The 25,436-nt window shown below is 34.6% G+C and overlaps 1 protein-coding gene across 1 annotated transcript in view; it reads right to left on the reverse strand.

Annotated features, from left to right (window-relative positions):
- Positions 1-25,436, reverse strand: part of megf10 (multiple EGF-like-domains 10) — a 97,384-nt gene that overhangs the window by 15,134 nt on the left and 56,814 nt on the right. The window contains exons 9-13 of the mRNA XM_015368634.2: positions 13,777-13,989; positions 7,468-7,642; positions 5,261-5,381; positions 4,005-4,168; positions 1,944-2,046 (exon numbers count right to left, since the gene is read on the reverse strand). Coding sequence (XP_015224120.2) covers positions 1,944-2,046; positions 4,005-4,168; positions 5,261-5,381; positions 7,468-7,642; positions 13,777-13,989 — 776 coding nt within the window. The remainder of the gene's footprint in view (positions 1-1,943; positions 2,047-4,004; positions 4,169-5,260; positions 5,382-7,467; positions 7,643-13,776; positions 13,990-25,436) is intronic.

The following is a 25,436-nucleotide window of genomic DNA, read 5'->3' on the forward strand; positions in this document are numbered from 1 at the left end:
TGAGATTTTGTCAGCCATATCCACTTCACTACTCTCAATTTTATTCCAGGATTATTTTATTTTGTTATCTCATAATATGTAAGCCCTAGGCTTTCCTCTGTCTTAGAGTACATTCTGAATACATTCACTGCGGTCAGCGGCCACCAGTCCAAATTTAATCAAAAGTAAATAAATTAAACTTCAAAATAAGAAGAAATAATATTCATGCAAATTTATGCTGAAGATTTGATACCATCTCTCCTTGGGGTTTTAACAGTTTTGTCCTTTTGGGAAGTTTACTACAAGCTGTATGATGCACAGTACATTGCACATTTTGTAAGGAGAGGAATTTTACAATATTCCAGAATATCCATTGTATACTCAAATATGAGTTAAACGTGCTATATTAAAATCATTCTAAGAATTATAATAAAATTTGACTATAAACATTATTAGATTAGATTCTTAAAAGGAAACTTATTTGTCCTTCAATGAGGAAAGAATCCGCCAAAATAAACAGTCCTGAAACTTCATTAGACTTTTACACACTTAAGATGTTAAAAAAGTACAGCTTACAGACTTGGCACTCTAAAACAGTCACTTCACAGCAAACAACATTTCTTCTAAACTCTAACCACTAAATGTCTCTCTTTCAAAAAAGAAATGCCAATAAACATCCATTTCAGAGCTTGGAATGTATTGTCTCTGCATTTTACCACTAAATGATTAATGTTGGCTGTGACTGAAAATCAGGACAAGTGCAAAATGAAATGGAACTGTTTAGAATGCTCATTAGTTTGGCTTATTTTAAGAAAAGAGGAGGAGCTTTGTCAACCACACAAGTGGCAAATGTCTCAGACGTATCAGCTGTAATTCAATAAAATCTTTTTTCACTCTATGAAAAATTGGTAGTTTCTTTTTCTCAGCTGTTTGGTGTTTTCATGCTGATAAGGAGCACTGTGATGGAGTGCTTTGCCAAGATCTCAGACAAAGAGCTCTTTGATGGGTTCTGCAAGTTGCTAGGCAATGGCTCAATGGTCATGATAAACTCCAGTTAAGCAGCTCTGAAGAAATGCCTATGCATTTAAAGTCCAGCACATTATGCAAGGAGGCCTAGTACCCTAAGTCACAATCAGCATTTGAACCAAAAATGGAAATAGGATAAAAAATTACACATGATTTGCTTGTTTGTTAGGCTTTTGTTCAAATTACACATAATTTTATGACCATTCAAAAAAGTGTTTCAGTCTTTTGACCATTAAACTATCATCAAATTAAAATTTAACTGGATTTTGAGGGCTATCCATTCATGTATTCATAGAATTTTGCAATGTTTTATACTTTTGTGTGTAGAAATTAGATTTATATAATTAGGTTCCCTTCTGAGATAACTAAAAGTTGATTTGTGATTCTTACTACAACATATGGTTTGAAACAAAGCCTGTATGAGTATTACTGAATTTCCTTTAATAACGTCATTAAGTGAAAAAAAAATATTATTTTTCTTGGAAGGAAGAAAATCATGTTTGTACACCGATGTCAAATGCTTCTAATCAGTTACAGTGGGGAAAAGTGGTAGCTTTGAAAATCATTCATTGAACGCAAAGAACATGTGAGTTCCAAAAATATACCACTCAATACATAGCCTGTTCTAAAGACCACAGTAGTAAAACATTTCTCTCTTGGCATGACTTACCCAAAAGGTCCCACAGCTGTAATTGATGCCTAAGGTGCTACCACTACAATATGTATTGAGTTTTTTATTTTTCTTGGCGCTTTTTGCTAACTTTTAACTTCTGGAGTACTTCTGCTTTAACAAATATGTGTAATATACAGTAAATGATTAATCTCTAGAAAGGATCTACATGAATGCAGGAAATATTTGAGTGGGACAGGTGTTTTGGGGACGACACAGATCAGTACTATAAAATGTACAGTATGGCTTTTGGGAGGAGTATTGTTACCTGTCCACCCAGCAAGGCAGCGGCAGTATCCTGTGACTGGATGGCAACCATCAGCATGACTGCAGTCACAGTGCTCATTGCAGTCCATCCCATAGGTCCCGTCCTTGATTAGAGCAAAAAAAATTCAACACACCTCATCAAGATGATCGGACAAAGAAGATCCATAATCTATCCTTAGATCAACTGGCTTTTCTAACCCAATGAGCTAGATGGGTTAAATGGTGGGTTAAATGGTCTCCTCTCATTTGCAATCTTCTTACATTCACAAAAACAGCAGCAAACACCTTATTTTTTTATTTCTTTGGTTAGTGTGTCCATCAAATATAAACGTTTTTTTGAAACTTTTAATTGTTGCAACTCAATAAAATACACAAAATGGCTGTCTCTTTAACAAACACAAGATGTTAACTCCAGTTTACTCCACAGTTTATTATTTTGCTTTGACTTTAACTGTTAAGTGACACAGAAAAATATTGAGCAAGTGCAGTAATTGAGTGTCACTCCTAAACAGTTTACAGAACTTCACACACTGCTAAACACTGACAAGTAGATCTTATTTTACGTCATTTTTCCAGGAGGAAGATCAAACAGAGTAGCTCTCTTTTACATTGTGGCATTATTGTTAACTACATATACTGTACAATTGCTAGTATTAGAAGAACACATACTGTACAGGTATACATAAACTAAGACATGCAGTTAGCAGTAATTTCAAATAGCAGAAAAATAAGCAAAACACAGGCTATTCATTTTAATAACTACTGCAACGATATCTAACCTCTTTTCCTCCATATCTATCACTATACCATAAATTGTTTAAAGCATTATTTTAAAACCAGGCATGAGTTTGCTCTAGATTTTTTTTCTTTTTAACAAAACATTTGCAGGAGATTTTGTGGAAAAAAGGAAATCACCACAAAGGGCCTTTGTACATCAATAATAGGAAGTGAAAACTGAAAGAAGATGTTTTTTTGAGTGGTACTTAACCAAAACTGAATATCAAAGCCATATTAGCTGTCACTAATCCAAGTTCAGTCTACACCAACTAAGATTAAATGTAGGGAAATGTACTTTACAGTTTAACAAAAAGTAGTTTCTATGACACATGTTCATAACATAACAAACTCCTCTTAAAGGCACTCCGGCCCTTTCGTATTTTAGTTGATTATGTGCACCTGCCTCCTGTTTGTCCCTTCTTATTTAAGCCAGGTGCTTTCGCTATTTCTGGCTCAGCATTGGAAGAAGGACGCCCGGAGGCCAGCCTACCATCTAGTTGCCCTACTGGACGTCCGCGGCTTGAAGGCATAGGACTCCTAAAGGCATCCTGACCAAGCTGAGTCTGGGGCTCTGAGAGCCTGGCCTCATCACTCTGTTTTTAATCTCTTCGTTCCAAGTCCCTGTCCCTGTTTTTTAATCGTCTTCTCTTGGATGGATTTCCTGGTTTTGGACTTTGGGCTGCGCCCCGGATCCCCCCTTTTGGGCTGTCTGGACCTGTTTGCCATCGCCATGCCCCCCAAGCACCAGATCACCATAGTCACGCCCCCCTGTCTGTCAACCCATCCTGATCCTCTTCGTCTTCTCCCCGGATGTCTTTCTCCACTTACTTCCGAGTTGTACCATCTGTATAGGGTCCTGAACTACGCTTCGCGGGAGCCTGGCCTGGCTCCTGTTACATGGTCAATAAGCAAAACTAACAAACCCTATAGAATTATTATAATGCACATCTAGAATAGATAAAGGGACCTATCTATTTTTTCTCCTGTGACATAAATGTGATACTGTATGTACAGTATGTCACTAGGACACATTTAGATTCAGCTTGTTTATTGTGCCTTCAAAATGACCGTACTCTTGCTGTCTGATCTTTACTTTTATTTTTGCTTTGTACTGTATACTAATTCAGTATTTTAAACTAATGGTTCTAAAAGTCCGATTTACTTAGTAAATAGGACCCATTAAGTAGTATTAAAATGTCAGCATTTATTGTAAAAATTAGTCAATAAATAATGTTAATTAAGCATTTTTATTCTATGTCCTGCTATGTCTTAGCAGTCCCCTTACCTGGCACTGAAATTCACACTTCTGTCCTCTCCATCCAGGTGCACAGGTACACTTGCCACTAAGGGCATTGCAGGCTCCCCCATTGGCACACATGCAGGTCACATTGCAGCCCAACCCCCAGGTGCCACTCGGGCAATTTATTGAGCAATCAACGCCATGCCAGCCTGCAGGCACAAGTTAAACATCAATCTGAAACATTCCATACACTGCCTGGAAGAGGAACTATTTGTTTGATTAGATGTTTATTTTATTTCAATTAATTTTTTTTCCAGACGCTACTTTTAGAGTTTATTGTAACACAAACATTTTGTTCAAACATGGACATTTTTTATTATGGGTTGTATTTGCATCAATTAGATGCTCCTTGATGGACTCTTCTGGTAGAGTGGCAGTTATTACGGAACCTGTCAGTTGAATCCAGCAAGCAACCTCTAAATAGGCACACTGGGTGATTACTGTATAATGTAGGTGTTTGTGCACATTCTCACAGGGGTTTAATTAGTTTTGTTTGGTATATATGAGATATGCACAATGCTAATTATAGTTTTCAAAGTTTACAGATTTTCAAAGTTTACAACACAATGTAAAAAAAGCCCGCAATGAGGCCACTTTTATATTTTGACTTTTCATTGGGAAGTTTGTGTGTGCATAGATACATGTACAGTACCTGGGAAAACCCTTGGAAAGAGCAGGGTCTGTTACAATCATTTAGAAACCTTTTTATAAATAAAATGTACTAATATACTGACACAAATGTAATAGCCACTGTCTACTGTGCATCAGTGTAGTCACTGGTTTGCATGCTCGGCTCAGTGTGTGCATTTCATAATTTCAGATATTTTCAATTAGATCTAAAGCACTGTGCAAAAAAATTTCACTAAGTTCAGTAACAATATGAGTATGTGATCAGCATTAGCAATTTACTCTGAACTGCCAAGACTATTATACCAACCAAAGAAAGAAACCAAGCCTGTTATTTGGCAATCTTAAACATTGCTAAAAAGTTTTAAATACCTGATCACACCAACGCAAGATAAAACATACATAAGCAGCCAACATGAGGTGCTGTAATAGCTAATCCACCACATTTCCGAATGAAATCTATTTGACTCTTTTAGGTTCTCTTCATTATTAACTTCAGTGTAAACGGAACATACTCCCCATGAAGTATTCTCTTCAGGGCTGCTAAACTAATACAAGATTAATTCAGTTTTACTTTTACTTGTTTTCCTGTCAAGTGGCTAAACCGTACATACCTGCTTTACATGAGCATGATCCATCCACTGGGGAGCACAATGCATCATTCTTACAGTTACATGTGGACGAGCAGTTCACTCCATGAGTTCCCTCAGGACAGGGTGTTGAGCAGTGTGGACCCTGAAAACAAACTTTATGTCATACGGTGGACATTTGGTGTGATTGCAGATAACAAATTATGTTCTCTTTCTGTTATTATTCAGTTTACTAAATAGGTCATATAAAAATCTATTGTACAGATGAAGCCATTCAAAATGGGTGGGGTATTTCGCGGCATACACCGGTGGGCGTGGCGCGGTATCACGCAGTATCACGGGGTTAATCGCGCCATTTGACGTCATACTGGAAAGTATCCGGCATCACCTTGTAAAACCGCCAGGGGGAGCTTAACCTCTCATGTACAGCATTTGAGCTTTTAAATTTGAACTGTGTATTACAGCATGTTTTTATTTTTTAAAACCATTTTTTATTAACAAAATTATGAAGAATAATATTTGGAGATTATAATATGGAGAAATATAAGAATAATGACAAAGAAGAGAATGCCTTTTGACCCATTTAGCCCATTTGGTAGTAGCTTATTGATCCAAAGATCTCATTCAGTTATTTCTTGAATGAATGCAGGATATCAACTTAAAGAACATGGCTGGGTAGGTTCCTTACTCCCACAGCTCTGTTCTCAATTTTAAACACACTCCTACATGCAATAATTGATAATCAGTGACTGACTGTGTTATAGTCAAGTGAATTTCACTGTTGAGTAAACGCTAAATCATCACACTAGTGAAAGATTAGACCGAACAAAGCTGATAGTCTTTAAACAAGTTGAATATCAAGTCTCTTAAAAATCAGGGATGAATAAAACAGAAAAAAAATATTGCTAGTTTATCATGAGAACAGTGCCTTTGTGTCATTTGGAGTGTTGAGACCTAGCAATTTCTAAACTGTCAAAAAGTTTCAGTTACATATATTCAATGATATGCAGTACCATGATCTTTGAAACCATGAGTTGCAGCATCCTGCCAAAACAAAAAACCTAACAACATGGAACTTGCTCCATCTTTGTTATTGTTTTCACACTGTTTCACTAATCAGAAACACCAGATCATAATAACGCACACATCAGCAGTTCATCTCTGAGGAGGAGGCTACACAGTTGTTGTTTATAAGCCAGATGACCACACAGTGGCCCCATGCTCAATGATCATACACACAACACCTCACATAGATTCACTGGTTGTGCAGCTGTGTAAGTCCACTTTAGTGTAGATCACCCTGATGGATGTTGCCAAGTGTGGTACAGACATGCAAAATGATACACTTATTGTTGTGTTGTGTAGGTCAAGCAATGGGAGGTCCAACTGTGATGGTCAGGGACGCAGTGTCTAATCTCTACGTGAACTAATTTTGTAGAGATTAATGGTAGCCTGGCTGTACAGCAGCACAATAATCCAGCCCTGGGTCCTCAACAGCTTCCTTTCATCCATCATGTTATCATGTTAACATTCCAGTAGGACAACACACATCCTCATGTTGTTTGTTTAACAACAATGTTTTTGTAAGACTAAAGTATGACATTTATACAATGAATATTCTAATTGTGAAACTCAAGCTCCCAGCTAGAATTTTGCCATCTGGCATACACACAAAACAAACACAACTTTTCACACAGTGTAGGTTGCATTGCTTCTTATTGTGTTCACACATACTACTTTCACAAAAGACAACCTGATGATTAAAAAAACATTCATAATCATGATTAATTTACCTATGTCATGTACCGTATATTTCAAAAAATGTACAATACTACAATTTGTTTTTTCAAGATTACTCTTTGAGGTTGTTGCATTTGTAAGGGCCAAGTTTCTTTGAGGTTCAGTATATAATCTGTAATAAATTAATGTAATGTAATAATGTATTATAATAATTTAGTGTCCTATTACTGTATATACAGGCAGGAATTATAATTGCGTTAGAATTGTATGACAGGAATATTGGAATATTATATATAGAAGAATTACTGATCAAACTTTCACTTAGGGCAAAGCAGTTCTTAAAGTATCTTTAGATCTACAGTATATTTGTATGTAAACATTGTACTTTGCATAATATTAATATGAATATAATATTATTCAAATGTGAATAAGAAAATGAAAAAAAAACTCTTCTGTTTAAGCATTTCACTCAGCCCGATTATACACACTACCTTGAATCCAGGGGCACAAATGCATTGGCCAGTCACACTGTGGCAATCGGCTCCATTCTGGCACTTGCAGATTTGTTGACAGGACTCCCCGTAAAATCCAGGAGCACATGTCTCGTTGCAGTAGAGCCCAGACCAGCCAGGCTTGCAGGAACACTCTCCAGACATGGGGTGACAGCTGGTGGGTGAGGATAAAGGCTCTTAATATCTGCGACTACAAAGACAGTTGTGGTCTAATGATCACAAATCATCATAACAGGCAACATTACTGTCACAGTGAAATGTGATAGCCAAGTCAGATAATTAGGTCCACAGATTCTTATGCTGTATTGTTTAAAATTACTTGGCATTCCATAGAGAACACTGATGGAATTTAATAAACACACCACACACATAAAACATGTGAAATATAAATGCTTCATCTCCATAGTAATTAAATTGCTTTTACACAATGGTACACATATCCACATTTAATAGCTTAGTGATAATTTACAAGACTAATGCAGACTGAGCCTTTTGAGAAATCACAGTCAAAATTATTTCTTATACATCTTGAGATTATTTTTCCTGGTGGAACTGTATGATAACTTATTAAACAAATTAAGTACTTGAAATATAGTAAATGTTTGGGCAAAAACATATCTCTAATCTTTCCCTGATGCATCCATACTGGTGCTATGGAGCACACTCCATCAACTTCCTGTAAAAATCAGTTCTACTGAAAGGCTTCAAAGGGAAAGTTGCTTATTAAAGCAGTCTTCTTACTCCTGAGATAATTCAGATTTTCATTAAGTGTTCAGAAAAGTAGAGTTTGAATCTCCACTTGCCTATAATGTTTCTTGAAAGAAAAGATAAATTGGTTTCTAAATAAAGCCAATACAAAAAAAAGCCAATCCTAATTGCTATTGACACCTACATTAATGTATATTCAGTTAAATAATGTTTTTTTTTCTAAGTTGGCAAAATTGTATAGACAGCTTGGATTGTCAATTTAAGTTCCACAAATTCAATTTGCTAGTTCCTTAAATGTTCCAAAAATTTGTTGCAGCAACCTTTACTCTGTACACTTAACTGAATCCTGGGCCTTTTCACAAATTGTACCTGGCTAATTCAAGATTCTGATCAGTACTGATTTTCATAGGCCCAGCTATACAGTATTCAAACATTATATTATACAAGATGTATATTCACACCAGTCTTTAACATGTGCTGTCTTTGTCATATGAATATGTACAGTACATATGCTGTATATAAGGGATGGCAGAATCTTGAAATTATTTTATAAGTCAATGTAGTGTAGCATTGAAGCAGAAGGTTTAAAGGTGAATTTGTTAAATGTCAGTTATTCGCCTAACTTCTCTTGTTAATGTCCAACACACCTGAAAAAGGTTCAGGTGCCAAAATATTGTTTTTGTTTCTTTGTATCTTCAGTGATGAATTCTCCTCTACTTGTTCCTCTGCAGCTCGCATGCTGACACCACTCCTCATCAGAACTACATGTTGAATTTACCAAACCATTTGATCAGGACTTCATTTTTATATTTCCCAAACATTTGTTTTAAAAAATCATTTTCAAATATTTCCTAAGAGACTTCAGTTATTTGAATGGTGGAAAGTAACTATTCTACACCACTGATGTATCTATTGAAGACATATTTATTATCACATTGACTATGCTTTCTGTGAAGTGCATGAGAAATTATTTCATAGTTAGCATGCAGTTTCATTTACATGACATTTAGTACTTAAATGATGGGCAGTCCCTACGTATATTAAGGGTAGTTAGGCACGTACTGTTTTTGTAAATTCATACACAAGCCAACGTGTTTCACTAGTAAGCCATTTATTAGCCTTATGTTAGTCAAATACTGGCCTTTAACAAGTTATGTTTTAGTAATAATAGCCTAAAACAATCTCTGAAATAAAGTGTTCTAAAAAAATTTATATTTACATTTTAGGTGACAGTATTCATGTGCAAATATCATGTGTTACTTTTTAGCTGTTAAAAATGTTCTCTACACTTGAACACTGTGTTGTGCACAATTCATAAGACACAATCATGTTACATTATGACCATAAACAATTTACTCAACGTTTTCACAGGAACCCTTTATTTGAATAAGGCTAAAAATGCATACATGTAATGTAATTTGCACAAATGGTTATAAAGGATTTTGCATGTTGTTACATTGTATTGTGTAGTGTTTAAGGATTTATGATGGTGTTTTTTAGCTTCATTTAAGTAATGTGTTAGCTCTTCCATTAGTGTTTTCAGCTCTTCTTAAAGACATTAGTTGGTGTTATTAATGTTAATGTTAATTAAAAGGACACTTTGTTTTAGTTCAAAAGGAAGTAACATACAATCTCCCAAATCAAGCATCTTGTGAATGTTTCCCTCTGTATTTTGAAATATCTTACGTATTTAGACTGTATCATGGACAAAAACATGTTTTAAAATTTGCAGTCACATTGCAGTCAATGCTCCTGTATTGTAAAGAATGGCAAATGTGTTGCAAAGGATCATTTCTTACTGTATATTCATGCATCCCTAACTCTATGTACTTATTTTAAAAAATGATGATACATTAATTAAGTACAACAGCAAGCACTTTGACTTCAGTGTTGTCACTAAAAACACATGCTTAAGCTTTTTGTTTTTACAATTTTACATGTATTTTAGTCTTTCTAAGGGTTTTCTAAGCTCCAGATAAAAAGGTAATCAGAACGGCAGCCTGAAAGAATTTTATTGACTCCCCAACAATTGCAGGCGCCAGTACCTGGTAGGAGACCAGCTGTCCCTACCTGAAACAGCAGCTCCATTGAAAAAGCTCCGAGGCAGCTGTTACGACGCTTAACAAATGGTCATCATCAGCTGTGTCTGAAAATCTGTGTTTCAAGGGCAGGCACAATACAGCTCTTGTGGTTTCCTGGCCCTTGGTGGGATTGACTGTCCACAGTCGCAATCAGGCTAAAAGTCCTTCCAGTGTCTGACCACAGGCAGCTTGTGTGGAAGCACAAGAAACTCACACCTGCTTTCCTGAGGACTTTTGACCTCTACATCTTTTGAAGAATTATTCTAGCTCATGAGATAGTAATAGATTTTCCAGATTTGCTTTGAACAGGAAGTGGCTTGTCTGGTGTGATTGTCTTTGCACTACTGGGGAAGTCACTTAGGTCAACCAAAGCCTGAAAGTGAAGCCTTCCAAATACTTAAATTCCCTCCTGCACAAATGTCAACTGAGATAAAATAAGAGGGAATACAAGATTATTAAATTAAAGTATTCAAAAGATGATGATACTATATTGCACAGTTACTTAGGATTTAATTCGTACCATAGAAATATTACTGTTTTTATGGCCAGAGACAAAGATGGAAATGAAAAGCTAAGAAATATATTAAGAGAATCTATAATATTTTCATCAATGATGAATGCATTTAGAGGTTAATTACCTTTTCACAGTAAAACCTTGTATTTAAATAGATTAAATATTAATATGAATTGGGTTTGACATTGAAAGTTTCGTTTTTTTTTCTTCTGTTAAGGTATTTTGTGTAATCACGTGGTTGCAGCCAATTGAAGCAGAACAATCCCAAAAGAAGGAAAACACTTTTGAAGACTTCAGTAGATTTAAAAAAAATCTAATAACAAGAGCACTTGTTATTAGTTATCCCTGTTTGTTATGTTCTTTTAAACCCAAAGTGTTAATCAGATCCAAGAGAATCAGGTGACCAATAAGATGTAAAATGTAATGCACAAGGCATTTCTCTGCTCAGGGCTTTAAATGTTGCTCTCGTGTACGGAACTGCTCATGTTGGCTTCTGGTTGACCTTACTAATCCTTAGCTTATTTGACTAGTTATACCTACCGGAACATTGTGACACATACTGTAAATACCACTGAGACATGATCCTAGCTTAATCCCAGCACCAGGGTAAGAAGTTGAAAACCATTATCTTAAGCTGTCTGTCAACCATTATCTTAAACTGTACAATCAATATATTTGACTGTGAAAAGGCATCAGATGTTAACTACATACAAAACGTATTGTTCAGTAAACAATAACTATGTACAATAACAAAATGACCACCACCTAAGTTTAACTACTTATAAAAATAAATCACTGATATCAATGTTCATTATTTAGTTTTCTTATAAAGGCAATATAACAAGTACAGTACAATAATATGGAATGAAACAGGGAAAGTAAAGCCAGCTGAAGAAACTAAGGTTCATTCTATATATCACTAAGCATTCTACTGACTCCTTATGATCCCAGTTTACAAATAACAGGACATTGTGTTAATTTAATATAAATGAAGGCAATTAATTATACTTTGAAAAGAAAAACAAAAAGCTAGATTTTGTTTTATTTCTGAATCATATTTAAAAGGCTCTGCAAAAGGCACTTTAGAATCAGAAAAAAATCAAACCCCTGAACCTGTTTTATTTTGCAAATCAAAACATGATTTTATTTTGACCAAACATATTTTAAAAATGCTACTCCATTCCTCCACTTCTCCATGGAAATCACAGAAAAACCTTTGTTATAAATCATGTCAACCAGCAGCAAAAAGAAACTTGTTCATTCAGAAAACAAATATACACGTAAAACACTAAACCCTTATCAGGAATCTCAATTATGCACAAAACAAGAAAATGTGTACTATAAATATAAGTAGCTGAAAGCTAATTTGGTTGATATAAAAGGTGAATTACATACATATCCAAAATATTTTAACAAGGTGCAATAAAACAAATATTTATTCCTTTAAACTTGCATCATTTCTTCTAAAAACCTACTTTTACTAGGTCCAACACATAAACTTGCGGCAGGACACAACAGTACAAACATTCTCTGTTTTCAATTATTTGAAGACTCTTTTAAGCACAGGTGAAAGGTTATTCAGTTCATATTGTTTAGTAAACATTGCTTCTAGATACACTGTCCCGTGAAGCAATACCACTATACAGTATATCCAATCATAATTGTATTGTAGCAACATCACCTGATGGAAGGTTATCTTATGTTGAATATTATTCTCTCATCTGCACTTAAGAAAAAAGTCAAAATGGTGGAAATCTGTATTAATTTGTCCCGCTTAAGATTCCCTGTGGATCAAAAGCTTGACTCCAGTTTTCCCTGAAACTAGCACCTGTGATGACTCAAAAATATTAAATATTATGTTATGAACACAAAGATCATCTGCCACATAGAATCCCTTATCTGTCATTTGCTATATTGCAGTATAAAGCCAGAATAATAGACTATATCTAGACAGATAATAATTTCATCTTGTCAAATAAACTAATACTCCTCAGGAATCAAATGCAAAATGTGGAATGTACGGGTCCATTTGACAAAATAAAGTCAAGACAATATATTTTAGGGGATTAGCTATATTTCTAACTCTAAGACATTCCCTGAAATATGCCAATAAATATATGAGTTGAATTCCCCACTTGTAGATGGAGACAGAGAAACAGGGAATTTAAAACTAAGTTAGCTTGTACAGTATATGCCATCTGATAGATCAGGATGTTTGCAGCCAAAAAATAGCTGTTTTTGTCAATAACAGAAGCTGGTCTGACGCCTGACTAAGGTTCATAACTAACGACCAACTCTGCCAGTGTCAGTATGCTTTGCAAGCTGCTAAAGATGTTATTCTCATCAATGGCATTGTTGTTGCTGCAGATTTCCATTATTCCCCCACTTCCAATACAGCAGCTGTCTAACATCAAACACAGCATTGCTCCAGAACACAACCACTATTAGCTAGTTTAATTTTGATCTAACCTTCACTGTTTGATGAGTAGAGTGCAGGAAATGAGTACAGTGCATTAGCTTATTTTAGGAAATGTGTAAACATTAGGTACTATCCTGTAACACACATGGGCATTTATTACAAAAAGTTAAAATGTAATAAAAAATTAAAAGCAAATTCTTCAAGATACGAGAAAAGAAGAATCTCGACAATGCGTTCCGAGAGCCCAGCTTGCAAGAGTGGAAATCTGTTCTTTAAATGTTTAAATGATTAAATAAAAGAAAAACAGCATACATTACTACATCTCATATAATCAAAAACCTGTGTAGAGGTCACTCATAAAGCAAGGGATTGCTGTACTTATTTAACTGTAATTGGGAGTAGCAGCAAAAGTATTTGCAGATCCAAGATAGGGCATGACATAAAAGCAACGTAAATTTAAGCAACATGGAGCGATCCATTGCTGCATCAGTGCAAGGAAATTCTAGAGAGCCCCCTTGCTTGAGCAGGGGCAAAGACAGACTACAAAAAAACAGCAAAAGCCTTACCTGTGAGTGTTGCGAGGGTGGCAGGGACACTTTTTGTCACACTTGATGCCATACACCCCCTCAGGACACAAGCGGATCTCACAGTGATCTCCTGTGTACCCAGGCTCACACAGGCAGGCACCGCTGATGTGGTAGCACTTTGCTCCATTCACACACCGGCACATCTGGGCACAGCTCATTCCATATGTTCCAATTGGACATTCATCTTGACACCTTGAGCAAACAATATATTTCAGCGCAGCTCAGTTCAGAATTCATACATTTCCTACTCAGTAGTATAGGCATTGCCTGAGGGACTCTAACAATGGGACTTATAAAATAAATTTATTTTTATGCAGTAAACAGACAGGTCAAACCTGTTACTAAAAAAGGCCAACAATTGGTAGAATTACATTCTCAAAGAGGTGCGGGTCATTAAAGCGGCAAACCTTTGTTGCTGTTACTGTATACTGCACTCAAATACAAAGATAATTTATTACAGCTCTTCCACGATCAACCCCAATACAAGAAGCAAATCTCACTGCACCAAAATCATTACATGCAATGTGCAGTGTCATTGTAAATCTGAATTTCTTCTGAAATCATTTCTCTGGAAAAATAAAGGCGTAAACAAAAATAAAATAAACGAAACTGAAAAAAAAATGTCTCCAACACAAATGTGCTTCATGGAGTTTCAATGTGCTTGTATGGAGTACACTGTATAAGCTTTATTATCCAATCTCAGTAAAAACTCATATTCACCAATGTATTCAATATTATGTGCTCATAAAGAATACATTTAACCTTCAGCAAAACATACAGTATATCATGTACACCATACATCATACTGCTTAATCATTATGACAGTTTTTGTCTTATCATAAATTTAATTATACCATGAAAAATTCAGCACAGTAAAAATAAAACACTTTTTAACTATTTAAACGATTTAACGATTTAATATCCCTTGCAATCAAATAACAATAGTTACAACTAGTTAACCTCAGGTTACTAAAAGGAATATAGCATTCTATACACAAAGCTTATGAAACTTATTTAGGATCTCTGAAAATGGTATTTGCTAACTTTGTAACACATTTTATGAAATTCATTATCTCACCAACAGTGTAGACATCTATATATTTAACCTTACAAAAACTAATTTTAGTAGCTAAACTATTAACTAATTCTTCCTTATTATTCTAAAGTATCTGTGTCAGTATTGTGAATGTTTATACAAGTTTTCTGTACTGAGTGATTTTTATCTCTAGTCCTGTCTGGTGGTACCCACAACTGGTCTGTATGCCGAACATTTAATCACAGTATGTGGCTAAGTAAACTGAGAATGTGATGAACTGAGGCATTAAAATTTTGGTTAAAGGATGAACAAAAATATCACATCAACTTCTTCTTTGAAAGAAAGCATGTTAATTTAACATGGGTTGTTAAATTAACAGAAAGTAAAATGTGTCCACACTGACTACACCTGATGGGTAGATTTCTTACTTTCTTAATCCAATGTGGTTTTAGAATTTAATTGGAGTATTTCTTATTTTAGAATTATGTTATATTTTTGGTAATTCTACAAATGTTGTGAAATATCACTGTGGTGATAGAGCTTTCAATTGCTCACTATTACAAAGAAACTGTATATTTCACATGACAATGGTTATTTAGATTGTTGGCTATTATCAAATTAGATCAGCAAGGTGCAGCAATGAAATTGTGCAATTTGTGTTTTTACCAGCTTTCGTTTAATTCTATATTTGCTTTCTTGCACTTCAGTAGAATGATTCATGTAAATTTTTAAATCTAGAACTTATACAAAATAGCAGATACAGTATGTGAAATCTAAGGAGAAGTGTTTTCAAAACTGACAACAGGGTCACATATTTACACACAAGGTTATGGGAGTTTGGAATAAGCGATCCAGTTATTTTGTTGAAGCAAATGTAAATAAACAGCCTAATGAAACCCACATATCAATTAGCTACTTGCAACGAAGCTTGATGTCCTCAATAGCCTCATCTCTTTTGCAGATAATCTTGCATTTACAGTACGTTCTTATGTCTATTTGAAAACACACCGACAATAACAAAAAAATCAGTGCCACCGTATAGACTTTCAAATGAAAAAAAAATCAATTTCCTGGAATATCATGGCCTAAGCTTTTACTTCAAAATTTTATTTGGACAACTAGCAAAGATTCCACCAGCAGCTGGATTAAATTAGAATTACTAAAACCAATGTATTGTGTATCAAAATGGGTAACAAAAGGTTAAAACTCAATTACAAAATTAGGTCATATATTTTCAATGATCATCCTATAATTAAAAAAATAAAACTAAAGTAAGAGGTTTATTTATGAATTTATTACTCTTGAATCTCTGAAGGTTTATCCTTGGCCACCCCTGTTACTCTGATCAGATAATGCCCAGTTTTCTCTTGTGAAGGATTTTCACTGATTTGTGCTCTTTGGAGATTGAATTACAGCCACAATGCTTAATCACTTAGGAATGTTTGCAGTTATACAGAATGAGATGCTGTTTTTTTTTCTCTCATTGACTCTTAAATTCTATAATTTTTATCAGTCTCAAGATAAGAAGAGAAAAATGTATCCCTTGTGCACAGACTAAAACATATAGTAAAAGTAAGGCTTTTGCAGGAATACTTCTAAAACACTTCCATATACTGTATGTACAAAGTATAATAACATAACATAAAACAATGGATGCTTGTGCAGTAGGGAATCACAAAAGAAAAACACACTTTGGAATCTTTAGCCCATCACAATGAAATATTGTATTATTCAGAAATCAAAGTGTGTGAAATATTTAAAAAAGTGTAATAAAGGGTAACTGTCAGTGCCTTGCTCCAGAAACACTGCTTATTACACCATATATTGTACTGTTTGTAATGTCACCTGTACTCCATTTAATATAACTATAAACAAAAACAAATATCAAGTCATACGGTGCTTGTGCAAAGTCACTGTTATCCCAAGATCACAGACACATCACATAAAACTAAACTTTTGTAAAAAAACAGGATTAGGCAACAGACAAATATTTTAGGACACATTTTAAGGAAATTTTCAACATATTTGTTTTTTTGTGTTTTTTCCTTTACCTCACCCACAGCACCCCCTTTTCATAACCAAAGTCATTGCACGGGGGATTTCTAAAATGAGATCATGTAGGTTATATGTGGAAAACAGGATATGGATAATCTGAAATGCTTGGTTGTTACATATTTGGGGGTGAGGTCTGGCAAGAGAGAGACAAAATAGAAAAATGGCAAATTGTTATTTTAAAATATTACCCTACCTTGCGATGACAAACAATAATTCTACAGATTTTAAGAGCTGTCATTTAAAAGTCACCGAAATGTACTTTATAAAAAATACTTAAATCTGGATGACGACTAGATGTGTATATAGTGTATGAATATACTGACCATGCTGATAACAGTTACAAAACTACCAGCATGTATTACCAGAATATCAGTAGTCTGCTGCTATTAGTAAGCCTCCCGAGTATGATTAATTTTCTACATAATACTGTATTTAAAAAATATATATTTTATACAATATTGGATAACTAAATACTTGAACAAACAGTATAAATATGTTAAATAAATAACTCCAAAAATCTAAAATAAAAAAGAATAAATTCAATATTTTGTAAAAAAAACAGCCTAAGTCTTGTTACGCTGACAGTTTTATACAACACATTGTGCCAGACCTTAAAGCAAGCAATGAACACTGCCTGTCCACGTCTTTCTCTAATTTGCCAGAGTCAACTTTTCCACATTTTTCCAATTTGAAATCTGTGTATGCCGGATTGAACGTGACTCTTTTGACACTCTTCATTCCCATAGGAGTGCATTCCTGGTGTTTAAAATTTCATCTGCTGCTACAGGCAAGGATGGTTAAAAAGAAGACACTCCTCTGCCTTAAAAATTAAAGCCAAATTCAAAGCAGCTGGAGAAGATAAAAAGAGGAGCATTTTTTCATGATGATAAATATACTGTATTATGCATCACAAGTTTAAAAGTAGTCAATCCTACATAAAGTGACCTTGGATTTTGGGTTACTTGGTTTGCGCTGTAATACACCTGCAGCGTTGTTCTGCTGAAACAGATATTAGTAACTGACTGTACATTACATTTAAAAAACAAGCAACTACCCTGTTTATGTCTGTCTCTATGAGGAAATGCATTCTTTTTATTTTATTACTGGCAGCTGCTGGTATGAATACAAACTGTACTCTTTATACTGTGTAACAACTGGGGTAATACATACCAGTATTCAAATACTGCTAATTGGGTGTAATTTATTTTTAAGTTATATTTTAAGCGGCTTTTACAAAATGGGTTTTGCGGTTCCTGAGTTTAAGAAATCATCGTAACACTTGAGTTCAATTTTAAATGTTGAACTTGTAAGACAAAATGTTAAATGCTTATACACAATTCAGTGCAATTTAACTTGTATTTAAACAAGTATTGTATTTATTGTATAATCTGTGTCGACAGCTTTCTCAAAAAATATTTTGACATATTTTGCTCTTAATGTCCATTCAATTTAAATTTTTGCCACAGCTTACAATGGAAATCTTAAGCATGACATCATCTTCAATATCTGTTAATAATTTCCACCTTTGATTTTAAATTCGACCATGTGGTTGCTTATTCGTTATCTGGCTCATTGCCAGGTGTTATGTACTACTCTTAATGGTTCTAATGTCTTTCAGAATTTGAAAAACATGGAATACCTGCTCATAATTTGATGCATCACATTGTATCTGAACTGTGACAGCCACACAGGCTTTATACACCTCAAGAGGTGTATAAAAAACACTAAAAAGTTAAAATGATCATGTTTCAATGTAAAGAAGTCCATCCCTATTTCACTTTCATTACAGTAAGCGAGTGACATGATTCAAAGCATGTCATAAATCCATGGTCTTAAAAATACATAAGTGGTTTAATGAAAGCGCAAGTAAATTTAGGTTGTACATATGAGGTAACACTGATTAGCAGTTCACCACATTTAAATAGATTTAAAAACACAACATATTCCTTGATTAAAAAAAGCCTTTTTACCTTTCTAAAAAGCAATTCATGCTCAATACTATAGTAGCTGAGTTCTGATCATTTGCGTATCCACAAGGACACAACAGCACATCCTCTGGGAGGCAGCAGAAGGTGGCATTTTTAAGAACAGAGTGGGTCATCCAATGGAACATAACTTGGGGCATCATTTTTAAGAAAACACTGCTGCGACATGATTTGGTGAACACAGTAGCTCAGGATTTTCAACACCTGCCAGAAACTTTTGCCAGAAACTAAAAGCTTGTCTTGGGTAACGCTGAAACCCAGAAGTGACATTTCCGGCACGTGTGTTGAAAATGTTGTTTTACTGCGTTCACAAAATAATGTCACAGCAGTGTTTTCTGACAAATACCTTTCCACCCTTTTTCAAAAAATGCCACACTCTGCTGCTCCCCAGTAGATGAAACCACATTTTTGCAGTTCTTGGCCACCAGACATAACATCCCATGGCAGGAGAATAGCAGCTGAACTCCATTGACACTGTGGTTTACACAATACATGAGGAATTTCAGGACTTGCTGATAACATACAGCATATAATAAGGTTTTATAATAAGGATTATAAAAACAATGCCAGTTCATCATTTAATTGATAATTTAACAGCTAATCACCAGCTGTCTTTGCTGTCTTAATTTTCTGAGAGCCAGAATCTACTAAAGGACTGTGCATGAGTCAACCCAACGTTCACCTGAAGTTCAAGTATAAAAAAGCTGATTCTACCTCTGCTTCAGAGCACCTACACAAGCCTCAGCTCTGATCTGGAAGAGTTTTTGAATACAGAGAGAAAGAGAGAGGAGCTATATGTACATGTACTGTACAGTGGGATTGATATTCATAATGTTCTCTACACCACACGGTGTGCACAATGTACGTATTACAAAACAATACATAAAAATGACAAGACTTGTATATGTATAAATGTATCATTTTTTTATATGTTTGTTGGGATGAGTATTTACAGGTACACAGATTGTTTATGAAGCCTGTCCACTGGACCATCAAATACACAGTATGTGCATTTTCCACCCTCCTGCCATGTGCCATATTGTCTGTCCTCAAAAACTCACTTTCTTTTTTTCACCAATTTCCATCCCAAGGGGTGTGGTAAGGAAAAATGTATGGTTTGCAAGAGGCTTTCTTGAAGTGTGGGTTTGTAAAAAGCCCTTATTAACTCATAGCAATGCACTTGTGTTGCTATTCCTGTAAATTCATTGGCCGGCTAAGTATATGGTTTTGCTTTCTGATATTCTTAATTACTGGCTGAAGGCCTTCTCCACAGCCTGATGATGCACATCCTGGCTTTGACCACATTTGTTCCTAAATGCCTTTTTGCCAGAAATCTCCAAATTCAAAACAGTTATCAAGTGAGACCATCAGCCTAGAATCATAAAATAATGTTTTCTGTTTTAAGAGTTTATTTTTTATATTTGTTAACAAGTTCCTAGTTTTCTGGGCCTTGAATATATGTATTCAATATGTATTGTTTGTACTTATCTTGTCTTCCATTTAAAGGACACCGAAGCTTTGGCATATTTATGGTCTAAATCATTATCATATACAGTACACATGAGATAGTATTGCAGTGATACAAAATACAAATGAATGAAATAAAAAAAGAGCTCTTCAGGACTCACGTTCAATTTAGGTGATACACAACTAAAAAGAATGGCAAATTCCATGTTTCAAAAAAAGAATAATATGAAGAAAAGGAAGTGTCAACCATTCCAAATCTAGCAAACACCTCATGTCATGGCCTCAAGTACTTCTACTGAATGAGCATATAAATAATCTAAAAATATATATACAGTATAGACATGTAATAAATTAATAACATTATAATCATATTATTTTAATATGGTATTATGTAATAAAAAATAATAGGGATATAATAGTTGTTTACTATTTTTTCTTGTTTCTGTCTTTGCAACACAAAAAGGGACTAAAAGAGTTAAGCCATAAGGTAGCTGTGAAAAAAACAGATCAACCTGTATCACTGTGTACAGTACATACTGTACAGTAAATTGCAAATTGTGAAGTTACTGACGTTTTTTTTTATTTTTTCACAGGAACAATAAACTATAATAACTTCTCATAAGTGACAATTAAGGAATATCCCTTCTCTATCCTTTAGGTCACTAATCTGCACGTTTTAACAGGAAACATATATAAAGTATAATTAGTGGTTGTAAGGACAAATAAACAAATTTCACATTTTCTTATAGAACACCAAAGTATACACAAGACAGATACATAGAGTTATAACAGAGTTATAACAGTGCTCTCACCCGAAGAAGGCTCCACAGCCGAAAGGTTGTGTTTTCTTTCTTCTCTTTCCAGCATGGAATAAACCTATTACTTGTTCCTTAACAGTTAATCATTGCACATAGAGAGGAGCAAATGAGAAAGGAAAGCAGTGACTTCCACAGAGTTAAGACAATTTGAGCAGCAGCCAAATTACTATTATCCTTCTTCCACATCCTGTCCCCCGACCAATCGGCATTCCTCCCAACTATATATAAGGCTGAATCTCTTATTCTGTCAAGGTGGATCCCAAGCTTCCCCCTCAATTAGATTTCCCACATTTAGGTTGAAGGTAATTAATATACTTTTGATCCTTTGAAATTAGTGTTCCAAGGTGCCAGTGGTTTTTTACAAACATCTTGAACCTGTTTAGGATTGGATTTTGCATTAAAGACAAAGGCTTTTCCTAACATTATAATTAAGTTTCCAATATCATCTGAATTATTTCTTTAGTCTCCCAAAAGTACATTGACAAGATCTAGCTGAAAGGCAACACTGTATGGAGAAATCCATTGCTTGGTCTGAGTCCAAAAGAAGTTGAGTTACATCTTTCTCCTCTATTTGGCAATAGATAGTTTTCCAAACCCCGTAGATTTAGCATTTTTCTAGTCACTAATATTTTGAGTATTCATTTAAATTGAATAATCCTAAAAGAGACATCCACGGTAGTTCTCTATATCAAGTTAAAAACTTGGTTCCATGGAATTGGCATATCAAACATGTATTCCCAACTATTTTGTTTCTTGATTTAATTTAATTTGATTTAAAATAAATACACAGTATGAGATTTTGGTTCCCTCCCTGGCTAAAGGAATGAGTCTGAAAATTCCACCTTTTACGGTATTTTTGAATACTTCAGGGGCAAAATATTGAAAAGACAATATTTAATATTTTATGGTGCACTTCTTGCATCTTGACTGGATGAGATTGTACTGTAAGTCGCTTTGGCTAAAACGGTCCGCCGTACCAATAATAAATGTAATGTACCACATCCTGTAAATTATACAAACACCTTACAAAAATTAAATATCATGCATGGCCCATAACTATGGCTACTAAAACTGCATTGTGTTGGTACAATATGCATAGAACTGAATTGAATATGTATCAGTGACTTTGACGACTGCCTAGCCAAACTCCTACAGAACCATTCTACATTGACATACTAAATAAGCAGAGCCTTTTACACTGAAATGAAGAACACTATGATGGGACCAGATTCAAGTTTTCAAAATCTTCAACATTAACCAAGTGAACTTCTTCAGAATCAACAATGAAACATGAACCAGAGAATATAAGTGGAACTATATGGAATTGATTTTGAAATAGAGAACAGGAGGTACTTCTTTATGCACAGGGCTGTGAGAGTCTGGAACAAGCTACACAGCCACATTGTAGAAGCTAATATCCCAGCTTCCTTCGAGCACAAATGGATCAGATCAACTCAATATGGTATAATACTACCAAAAGAGCTAAAAGGAGTAAAAAGTCCACTCATGTTTGCAATTGTTTGTAAAATTTTCTTAAATTGTACTTTACACTCTGATCAGAGACTTAGGAAAACTACTTTTTTAACACAATCACCCATCAAAATAATACAATTTATTAAATACAAATTTACGTTGCTAAAGGTTTTATTCTGATTTCATTTGATTTTTCTAATTCTCCAAATAAATGACAACAGTGTTCTATTTTCTTTAATTTTCAAAATTATACGAAACTTCCATAATACAGTATACTCCAGGGAAACTATCATAAACTAGCCTTATCTGGATCTCATGTGCTTGCATTTACAGATACAGTATAAGGAATTCCAGCCTCAAGATTTTATCACATATCTAATATATATACTGTACAATATATACTGTATGTATCTAATAATAAAACATATCTGATATCATGTACAGTACCAGTTATCTCATTCATGACTACAGTTAAAAAGCCACACAGACTATATCCATCTATTTGACCTGGAAGTCTCCACAATCTACAGTCTGGTGCTGTCATCTCCCTTAAAGGTCAAGGGTGAAATATTATGAAAACAGAGATCACAATATATGAAATGCCTCACAAGCAGGTACATTGAAAAACCCACAACCCTTCTTCTTCTCCCTGTAAGATATCCTGCATATGCATGCATTGTCCTACAGTAAATGGAGGAGAAAAGTCTGTACTGGAAGGAAGAGAAAGCATAGCTAACCAAATGTTTAAAAAACTATTTTTTTTAACTTTCAGCAAGCTAAATGACCCCTGCTCCAGGACACTTTCTATTGTCTTTACTATCCATCAATCCATTTTTTAAACAATTCATCCAATACAGGGTTGTTGAGGAGCAGGAGCCTATCCAAGCAAGTAACACATAAGGAAGGATATACCCGGGACAGAACCTAGTCCATCGCACACAGACACAGACATGCATACACCCCATCTGTCTTTACCAGTGCAGTTATAATACAATATGTGTTGAGACTCTGACGTGATATGACTCACACGTCCAATGAAATCGGGCCAAAAGCCCAGGTAATCAATTCATACTTTCTTTCACACACCTTGATACATGTTCATTTTGGTGGATAATGTTCTAAAGACAAAGATGCACAGCTATCCTGGCAGATTTACAAAGGATGTACAATCCATATTGTCTCACAGACTCCTGGCATGTTATGACTCCTATAGTTGTTCTTCCATTCTTATGAGTAACCAACATTTTGCTAGAGTAGTCAGAAATGAGAATTGGTGATATAAATGAAGACTGAAATAACACCTGCTTAAGATGCACATTTGTACTGTATATACATAAATTAAAAACTGAGCTTCAACCTTTAAAAATCAACAAAAAATATGTAATATGAAATCCAATTAAGAGATTGATGCAACAAAAATAATCCTTAGCCTTACTTTCAAGAGAAAGTATTAACATTTCACCTTTCTACCTCTGTTTCCCCATAATTACTGCTTCTTGTTGATTTACAAACTTGCAGCAGTTTCGTGAATGAAAGATGGTCAATTTCTTTCATGGTGTTGTTATTTAGCAAATCTTTCAATACTTTTAAAATCTTGAAAGATTGAAAGATAATTTACAATTGCTTTGTGAGTAACTGTAAAAAAAAGTATTGTAAGGAATTAAAATAATATCACTTCCTGCGACTTTTAAAAAAGAAAAAAAAACAAAGAAATTTCCACCGCAAAATCATTTTCTATCATTTTTCATAGCAGAATTACGCTCTCTCTGCTCTTTTTAAAATAAAAAGCATATGTCTATTGTAAGGTCCTGGAGCTGATGAGTTTCACAGCCATTTAAAAAGTTCAGTTTTCAACATTTTGAATTATAATATTACAGAGCTGCAGCCATGTCTGTATGGAAGTATTGTGGTTGCAGAGAGTCTTTTGTACTATATGCTAAATAACCTTCCCCCAGTCTGTGTTTTCTATTCATTTTTGAGTTATGCCTTTGCAATACGTGGAAACGATTCCTTTCACATCTATAATACAGTAGATATACAATAAACTGGATTGAAGACTAAAGCAACTACACATTATACTGGCTGTAGTGTACATTACAACCATATCACATTACACATTACACCACTTTTTACGAATGCAATTTGTTCCCACAAACCCTTTTGTTTAGCAAAACTTTGTAAAACGAAAAGCTTATTTCAATTATTTCTTATGAACAAAAATTACAATCCACTCTGGACCGCAAAAATCCTCTATCTTTTTTCACTAAAAACAATAACAAAAGAATAATAACTAAAATTCATACTGCGGCATGTATTTTTAGTAATAAAAACCCTGCTTACCTAGTTAGACATAATTTATCATACCTAAGTACAGTACTGTGCAGTACCCACTTCATCTGCTTTCTGAATCATTCACTACTCACACAATTCACAATTTAGTGATAAAGTCTAAACCACAAATACTCTTACAAAAAGTAAGAGCGCACATAAAATAATGAACAACACACCAAGCAAGACACGATGAACTGTATCACACACAACTCTCATGCCACTCTGTAGGCTCTGTGCCCATACTAGTTAGTGGAATGTGATGCGTACACTCGATATGAAGCAAATCATATAGATGCTTTCCTCTTCACTCTCTACATTTGGTGGAGTTTTTTTTTCCTTCGTATCGTTTCATCATAGTTTCGAAGTTGGCTTTCATTATTCAAAATGCTTTGTAATATCTCATTTTCATCAGAAGAGCATTGGTAAAAAGAGGTATGGCCCATATCAGCTGGATGTGGGTAAAGGTTGTTTATT

The sequence above is a fragment of the Lepisosteus oculatus genome, chromosome 3, assembly GCF_040954835.1.
Source record: "Lepisosteus oculatus isolate fLepOcu1 chromosome 3, fLepOcu1.hap2, whole genome shotgun sequence".
NCBI lineage: Eukaryota > Metazoa > Chordata > Actinopteri > Semionotiformes > Lepisosteidae > Lepisosteus > Lepisosteus oculatus.